The 8,850-nt window shown below is 47.6% G+C and overlaps 1 protein-coding gene across 1 annotated transcript in view; it reads left to right on the top strand.

Moving 5' to 3' along the window:
- Window positions 1-8,850, top strand: part of Pltp (phospholipid transfer protein) — a 19,056-nt gene that overhangs the window by 7,258 nt on the left and 2,948 nt on the right. The window contains exons 9-12 of the mRNA XM_031372718.1: window positions 3,587-3,763; window positions 4,028-4,087; window positions 6,612-6,776; window positions 6,869-6,936. Coding sequence (XP_031228578.1) covers window positions 3,587-3,763; window positions 4,028-4,087; window positions 6,612-6,776; window positions 6,869-6,936 — 470 coding nt within the window. The remainder of the gene's footprint in view (window positions 1-3,586; window positions 3,764-4,027; window positions 4,088-6,611; window positions 6,777-6,868; window positions 6,937-8,850) is intronic.

The raw sequence follows: 8,850 nt of genomic DNA, 5'->3' as shown, positions 1-8,850 counted from the left end.
CAGAAATCCACCTGCCTCTGCCTCCCAAGTGCTGGGATCAAAGGCGTGCGCCACCACCGCCCGGCTCACTTTTCTAATTGCATTCTGCATCGCTGTAGATCCTCACAAGTTCTTACTCCAGGGACTTGCTATGTCTTGCCTATCTCCTGCCTGCTCTTGACCCTGTGAGTCGGGTGCTAATAGTCTCCTTTTGGTTTCTGAGGGAGATCGAATCCAAGCCCTCCATGGACACCGCGATCTAAGGATGCTCAAGTTCATTATTTAAAATGGTATCTCATGTGTGTGACAATCTTCAAACATCCACTGATAGATATAATGTGTGTATGTGTCTGTGTGTGCATAGTACATATGTGGAGGTTACAGGACAACTTGTGAGAGTTGATTCTCTCCTCCCATCTAGGGTCCTTGGGATCAAACTCAGGTCCTCAGAGTTGGCCCCAAGCTCCCTTACTTGCTGAACCATCTTGCAGGCCTGACAACGCTGTTTGTTTTTTTGAGACAAGGTTTCTTTCTTTTTTTTTTTTTTTTCTCGAGACAGGGTTTCTCTATGTAGCCTTGGCTGTTCCAGAACTCACTGTGTAGACCAGGCTGGCCTTAAACTCACAGAGATCCTCCTGCTCTGCTCCCAAATGGTGGAATTAAAGGCACAAATGCTTCTTTTTTTTCTTTTTAAGATTTATTTTACTTCCTGTGTATGGGTGGCTTTGTGTGCGTGTATGTATGTGTACCATATGTGTGAAGAGAGTGTCAGATACCCTGGAGTTGGAGAATAGACAGCTATGAGCTGCCATATGGTTGCTGGGAACTGAACCCACATCCTTTGGAGGAACAGCTGGTGCTCTTAACCACTGAGCCATCTCTCTAGCCCGAACACTGCTTACTCAATTATGGTTGAATTTGTGAGTATGAAAAGCCAGCTGTAGCTGAAGAGATGGCTCAGCAGTTAAGAGCACTGACTGCTCTTCCAAAGGTCCTGAGTTCAAATCCCAGCAACCACATGGTGGCTTACAACTATCTACAGTGGGATCTGATGCCCTCTTCTGATGTGTCTGAAGAGAATGATGGTGTATTCATGTCCATAAAATAAATAAATTAGAAAAGCCAGCTGTATTGTTAAATTTTTTTTAATTTAAAAAAAATTTTTTTTTTAAATTTTGAGTTTAGAAATAAGTATTTTAGCTGGGCTGGATGGTAGTGGTGAACACCTTTATTCCCAGCACTCACTGAGTGTGAGGCCAGCCTGGTGTACAAAGCAGAACAACTAAGGCTACTCAGAGAAATCCCGTCCCTAAGAGAGCATTTTATTACAGGGAATTTAAGAGAAAGCGTAGGCACTCCGGCCTGGTAGGAGAGGTCCCTGGAAGTACCGTACCATCAAGCTGCTAGTCTGACACCCTTTTATAGGACTGATGGCTGAGACTAGGGTGAGGTGACAGGGAAAGGAGCTGCTCAGTCTGGATAGCTCACCCACGAGGTGTCCGGGAGCCTTTTTCTTTCAGTCTCCTCCTCAGGTATAGCTTCGAGGCAAGAATGACAGATCACCAGGAAGCAGGAAGCAGAGAGGCTCCTCTTGGGCGTCCTTGCCCCCAGCTAGGACTTACTCACAGCTGGGACTCACAGCTGGGACTTACTCACAGCTGGGACTCACAGCTGGGACTCACAGCTGGGGGCTCTGGGGAGTTCTGTTCCACCTGGTCTGTTTCTGCCTTCTCATCCCCTCCCACCCCAAGGGGCAACTGTAACTGCTTTTAGGGAAGGAGTTTGGGTAGCTATCAGTCTGGCTTCTTGGAGCTGAGTAAGTTGTCAGGTGTGGCCGCTGGAGTACTCCTCCAGTGGGCCCTATATAAGGGATCTTGAGAGTTATCAGTAGTGTGTTAAGGTGTAGCGAGGGTCCTTGACTGATGCCAGGTTAGTGATGTGATAGGGAAGGGAAGATGAGAAAGGGACCAGGGGCCCTTGGTGGAGGAAACAATTCCCTCCCAGTGGGAACCGAGCAGAGTTTATACAGCTCAGCCCTAGAGAGCCAGGATAAGGCTGAAAGACCGCTTGTTAATCAAGCAGTGTACGCCTTTAATCCCAGCACCTGGGAGGCAGAGGCAGGTGGATTTCTGAGTTGAGGCCAGCCTAGTCTACAGAGTGAGCTTAGGACAGCCAGGGCTATACAGAGAAACCCTGTCTCAAAAAAACCAAACAAAAAACAAAAACCAAAACAAAAGCCATTAGCGTCCTTACCAGGCTTAGATAAGCACCCACCCTTACCAGGCTTAGACAAGCACCCACCCAGGACTAGCTGAGTGGACTTCTTCTCTGGCCTTCCAGTGATGAGCCCACTCTGCCTTCCAGTGATGAGCCCACTCTGCCTTCCAGAGCTTCCTTTTTGACATCTGGAATGGCTGGACTCACCAGGAGAGAACCCCCACAGCTGAACTATTCCTCCTTCAGTTAAATCGGGAATTACTGGGGTGTCTTTGAATTGGATTGAGTGAGGCCTTTTCTTTTGCTCAACATGTGCTTAGAAGTAGGGGGGGGGCATCCTAAGCCTGTGTTTTTCAGGGTTTGTTTTTTTAGACATAGTCTCTTTTTTTTCTTTCTTTTCTTTTCTTTCTTTCTTTCTTTCTTTCTTTTTTTTTTTCAAGACAGGGTTTCTCTCTGTGTTGCCCTGGCTGTCCTGGAACTCACTCTGTAGACCAGGCTAACCTTGAACTCAGAAACCTGCCTGCCTCTGCCTCCCAAGTACTGGAATTAAAGGCCTGCACCACCACCGCCCGGCTGACAAAGTCTCACTATATATATAGTGTAGATGGCCTAGAGATTTATGTGCAGACAGTGTGCCCACCAGGTCTGGCAGCTTCCGGTTCTTACTTCACAAATTTGAAGAATGAAATGTTGGACCACAGCGGGGACTTTTATTAATATTTTATTATAGGGAAGAGAGGAAGAGAAAGCAGGGCTCCCATCGAGTAGGAATGGGTCCCAGGAAATAGGGCACCCCACTATATTCATTATAAGGCTATGAAGACTTGCCCAGGTCATCAGTTGGTATGTGCTGACCACCTCTGCTCCTTACTGTGCTCAGAGCAGAGCGTTTTAAAGACTCTGCAGCTGGAATGACTAAACTTCTAATCCTGATCCCAGCCCACCCCTCCTTTACTGGGTTACTTTTCCTGGGCCTTTCTTTTCATTCTTTGTTTCTTCCTGGGCTTATTTATGTGTATCAATGTGTTGCCCATTTGATGTAAGTGTACCAATGGGTATGCAGTGCCGTGGAGGACAGAAGGTGGAGTCAGATCCCCTGGAACTGGCTGACTGTTGAGCCACTCACTATGTGGGTACTGGGAACTGTAATCCAGTCCTCTGGGAGAGCAGTACATGCTCTTAACATCTGGGCCACCTCTCCAGCTCCACAACTTGCTTCTTGTGCTCCCTGCCGTGGTCCTGCCGCCCTCCAAGCCTCTTGGCAATGCCTTTTGGGAGATGAGTTTGTGAGCCCCTGCAGAGCAGCCACAGAGTCCAGTTCCCCGTGTCTCCTGACTGCCTGGCAAAGATCCGGTCTGCCTTGGTCCTGATTCTGAGCTCCCAATTGCAGGGAGCATTCTTCCCTCTGAAGGAGGACAACTGGAGCCTCCTCAACAGGGCGGTGGAGCCTCAGCTGGAGGATGAAGAGAGAATGGTGTACGTGGCCTTCTCTGAGTTCTTCTTTGACTCTGCCATGGAGAGCTACTTCCAGGCCGGAGCGCTGCAGCTGACGCTTGTTGGGGACAAGGTATACCAGGGCTTGTCTGAGGGAGGGTAAGAGCCCGTGATAGAAAGGCCAATTTCTTTTTTTTTTTTTCTTTTTTTTTTTCTTTTTTTGGTTTTTCCGAGACAGGGTTTCTCTGTGTAGTCCTGGCTGTCCTGGAGCCCACTCTGTAGACCAGGCTGGCCCTGAACTCAGAAATCCGCCTGCCTCTGCCTCCTAAGCACTGGGATTAAAGGCGTGCGCCACAACCTCCCGGCACCCTGTTTCATTTCTTCTTCCCCGGTTCAGGTGCCGAGTGATCTGGACATGCTTCTGAGGGCCACCTACTTTGGGAGCATTGTTCTTCTTGTAAGTATTGGCTAGAGACTAGGGTGTGGCCAGAGTTGGAGGGTACCCCACCTATAGGACAGTGAAGTGGTCGGTGGAGGGTACATGGGAGGTCTCTGGTGGCGGCTGTGGAAAAGTTGGAGGCCTTTTGCCTGTGGCTAAGCCCCCTTGCCAGGCCTATTTCCCACTCTGTGGAGCAGGGTTGGTACTTCCTGCCCCATTGCCTTCCCTGAGCAGCGCTGAGGCTGGGAGAGAACCAGAGCCTTCGGTGCTTATGATGCTCATTTGCTTACCTTTTTTTCTTTAATGCAGGAGGAGAGAGAGAATTAAAAATTTAAAACAGGAGGTTAGAGATGTACTTCAGTTGGTAGAATGCTTGCATAGCATGCCCACAGCCCTAAGTTCCATCCCTAGTCTGCAAATTTTATAAAAACAAAACAAAACCATATATACTCCATGGGGCTGTGTCTTAGTCAGGGTTTCTATTCCTGCACAACATCATGACCAAGAAGCAAGTTGGGGAGGAAAGGGTTTATTCAGCTTATACTTCCACATTGCTGTTGATCACCAAAGGAAGTCAGGACTGGAACTCAAGCAGGTCAGGAAGCAGGAGCTGACGCAGAGGCCATGAAGAGATGTTCCTTACTGACTTGCTTCCCCTGGCTTGCTCAGCTTGCTTTCTTATAGCCCCCAAGATTACCAGCCCAGGGATGGCACCACCCACAATGGGCCCTACTCCCTTGATCACTAATTGAGAAAATGCCCCACAGCTGGATCTCATGGAGGCACTTCCCCAACTGAAGCTCCCTTCTCTGTGATAACTCCAGCCTGTGTCAAGTTGACACACAAAACCAGCCAGTACAGGCTGGAAAGATGGCTCAGTGTTCTTGCTCTCAAAGATGACCCATGTTTTGGTTTCTAGCACTAAGAGGTTGCTAACAATGGTCTGCAACTTTAGTTCCAGAGGACCAGTGCCCTCTTCTGGCCTCTGAGGGCACTGCATGCATGTACAGATCTGCATTCGAACAAAACTACCCATATACATAAATTGTATATATGATATATGTATATATACATATATATACATACACACACATATATACACACAGACATATACATATATATGTGTGTGTATATATATATACATATATATACACATACACACCATGTGTCATTAGTGAACATACTCTTAGTTCAATTTTGTAAATGACAGAAATCCAGGTCATGCTAGCCTTCCCTACATATACAACCTTGTAAGCCTGTCATGAGTTTCCAATGAAGTAACACGTGTAATTAGAAGAGCACCTGCTACGGAGTACGGTCCCTTGAAACAGCCGGTGTTGTCGCTGCTGTTGTCACTGCCGTAGGCATCTTTGTCATGCCACTGCTGAGTAGTAAAAAGTACAGGTTGTGTTGTCAAGTCTGCCTGCATTCATCTGTCAGCTCTGCAGCCGAATAACCTCACGACCTTGCACAACCTTAGCCTGTCTGCTTCCATTTCCTGGAGGGAACACTTCAGTCAGCAAAGTGGTCACCTTAAATATCTGAGGACCTGAGCTTCGGTCCCTAGCACCCATGTAAAGAGCTGGGAGCAGCAGTAGCTCTGGTGAGGAGACAAGAGAATCCCCCCCGAGCTTACTGGCTACCTAGGGGAGCTGAATCAGTGAGTTCTGGGTTCAGTGTGAGGCTCTGTCTCAAGAAATAATGTTGGTTATATAAAAGTGATAAAGGATACCACCTAAAGTTGACCTTTAGCAGGGATATAGGTGTATGTGAACGGATACACAAATACACACACAAAGTGAGGATAATAGTACCTGGCATACTTGGTTGAGACTTAAGTGAGCTGATATATAGGCTGTGGTCAGAATCATGCTTAAAGGAATGTTTGTTTTTGAGACTGGATCTCATTAGCCCAGGAGAATCATGCTTAAAGGAATGTTTGTTCTTGAGACTGGATCTCATTAGCCCAGGCTAAAATCCATACCTATAAATGTGAATGCTGCCTGATCCTCCTGTCTCTACTCCCAAAGACTGGGATTACAGGTTTGACTACCATGCCCAGCGCAGCATCGCGTTTAGCAGTGAGTAAGCATACATACACATTTAATGGATTACCTGGCCTGTAGAGCAGCTCAGAGAGAAGGAGGCCGGGGCTGGGATGTTTAAGCAGAAAAGACCGTACCTAGGCCCTGCCAACCGGGAGTTGAGTCTGAATTGAATATTCAGGAGGAAGGGGGCGGTGTGCGTCAGAGTGGGATGCTCTGCTCGCTATAATTTCAGCATTTGAAGGTTGAATCACAGGAGCACCACTGTCCAGGGTTTCAGGACCAGCTAGACAACAAAGCAAGAGTCCATCTTAGAAGAAGGAAGGAAGGATACTTCTTTGACTAATTCTTGGGGGCAGAGTGTAGGTCAGAAGGGGGTAGGGTGGCACCCCATCACCTGAACTTGCAACCCCTTGCCTCCAAAAGGGCTGAGGCTTTGTCTCGTGACACCCACCCACAGTGTTCACTGTAATCTGCCTTCCTGACTCTGCCTCTAGAGCCCAACAGTGATTAACTCCCCACTGAAGCTGAAGCTAGAGGCCGTGAGCCCTCCACGTTGCACCATCAAGCCGACAGGTACCACCATCTCCGTCACTGCCAGCGTCACCATCACCTTGGACCCCCCCATGCTGCCTGAAGTCGAGTTGTCCAAGATGATCATGGTATGGACCCCAGGACGAAGGTATCTAGGGGTCGGTGAGACGTGGGCTGCGGACCTTTCCTGTCTATAATGTCCCCATGCACTTTCCTTCAGGAAGGGCGTCTCAGTGCTAAATTGACACTCCGGGGCAAGGCGCTGCGAGCCAAGCTGGACCTTCGAAGGTATGCAGTCGATAAGGATTCTGGCTTGGTCCTTAACTTCTCAGCCTTAACATCTGGATATTGATACCTGCTCAACAGAACCTCAGGCTAAAGCTGAGCTATTCCTTTAAACCTCCAATAAGCTGGGGCCTGTCCTTGTTAGTACTTACAAAAACTGAAATCAATCAGGTGTTAGGGTTCACACCTTTAAGCCCAGCACTCAACATAGACAGGTGGACAGGATTTGAACTCAGGACATTCGGAAGAGCAGTCAGTGCTCTTAACTGCTGAGCCCTCTGCAACCTCTCTATTTTTCTTTTAAGACAATGTCTCCAGGCAGTGTTGGCGCACGCCTTTAATCCCAGCACTTGGGAGGCAGAGGCAGGCAGATTTCTGAGTTTGAGGCCAGCAAGGTCTACAGAGTGAGTTCCAGACAGCCAGGGCTACACAGAGAAACCCTGTCTCCAAAACAAAACAAAACAAAACAAAACAAAAAACAAACAAACAAAAAACCCCAGACAATGTCTTACTATGTAGCACTGGGTAGACTGGCATTGGATGTATAGACCAGGCTGGCCTCAAATTCAAACTCAGAGATCTGCCTCCTGAGTGCTGGGATTGTAGGCATGTGTCACCACTCCTGGCTAACAGTGGTTTCTTAAACCAACACCCTTGCATTCTTGCCTTCAAGAAGCAGGCAAAGCAGGTATTCTTAGAGACAAGCAAATTGCTTCAGGAAGGGTAAATGACACGCCTGCAGTCACATAGCAGAGAGAATGGAGACATTTGTTTGAGTATCAGCCTCAGCTTAGCTCAGGAATCTGGATGCAAGTCATTGTCTCTTTCTAAGGCTCATTTCCTCCTGTGCTAAATACAGGTGAAAATACCTTGTACTTCTAGGGCTTAGTATTTAATGGCATCGCCCCAGGTCCTGTGCGACTGGCTACATTGGTATAATTATAATTCAAGAGCAATTAGGCTGCAGAAGTCACAGTTCATTAACTAGTGGCTACATAGTAGACAGTGTAGATACAGAAGAAGTTGTACAATGCTGCTTCAGGGTTGAAATGAGACAGCGTAGGGCAGGGGCCCAGAATCTCTAGACAGGGTCTAGTCCACACAGCCATGTAACTTCAAGCTATTTACTTGAGCAGCTTCAGTTTCATCATCATTAATAATTTCTAATAGTCCCAGATTCTCAGGGGTGTGAATGAGGGCTGAGTCACTAGGTGGTTTACAGTGTTGCAGCTCGGCCAGGTAAATGGAGCTCCCGGGAGGCTGAGGTAGGAAATTTGCTGTGAATTTGAAGCCAGCCAAGACTAACCTATGTAGCAAGACACTGTTTCTAGCAAACACCATTAACTCCAACAAAACAAAACAAAACAAACAAACAAACAAAAAAGCCCTAAGTACTGGAGAGATAGCTAATTTTTAAAAATTTTTTAAATATTTATTTATTTTATGTGAGTACATTGCTGTCTTCAGATGCACCAGAAGAGAGCATCAGATCCCATTACAGATGGTTGTGAGCCACCACGTGGTAGCTGGAAATTGAACTCAGGTCCTCTGGAGGAGCAGTCAGTGTTCTTAACCGCTAAGCCATCTCTCCAGCCCCGCAGCTAATTTGAATGAATTTAAGGATGAGGGTATGAGTTTGAGCCCTAAAACTGAACACAGAGGGAATGGCCTGTGATCCCAGCACTGGGGAAGCGGCAGAAGATCCCTGGGGCTTCACTCCCCAGTCAGCTTAGCCAAAAGCTGGAGCTTTGGGCCAATAAGAGATTCTGGCTCAACACGGTGGCTGGTGTGACCATCCTCCACAAGTCCAAATTAACCCCTCCACACGTGTACCTTTTCCGCAGGTGCTCTCTCTCTGCCTCTCTCTCCCCAGCAGCATATATATGTGTGTTTATGTGGCTCTCTCTGCCTCTCTCT

The sequence above is a fragment of the Mastomys coucha genome, unplaced genomic scaffold, assembly GCF_008632895.1.
Source record: "Mastomys coucha isolate ucsf_1 unplaced genomic scaffold, UCSF_Mcou_1 pScaffold15, whole genome shotgun sequence".
Lineage (NCBI taxonomy): Eukaryota > Metazoa > Chordata > Mammalia > Rodentia > Muridae > Mastomys > Mastomys coucha.
The sequence above is the reverse complement of the archived record's forward strand: the minus strand, read 5'-3'. Positions and strand labels throughout refer to the sequence as shown.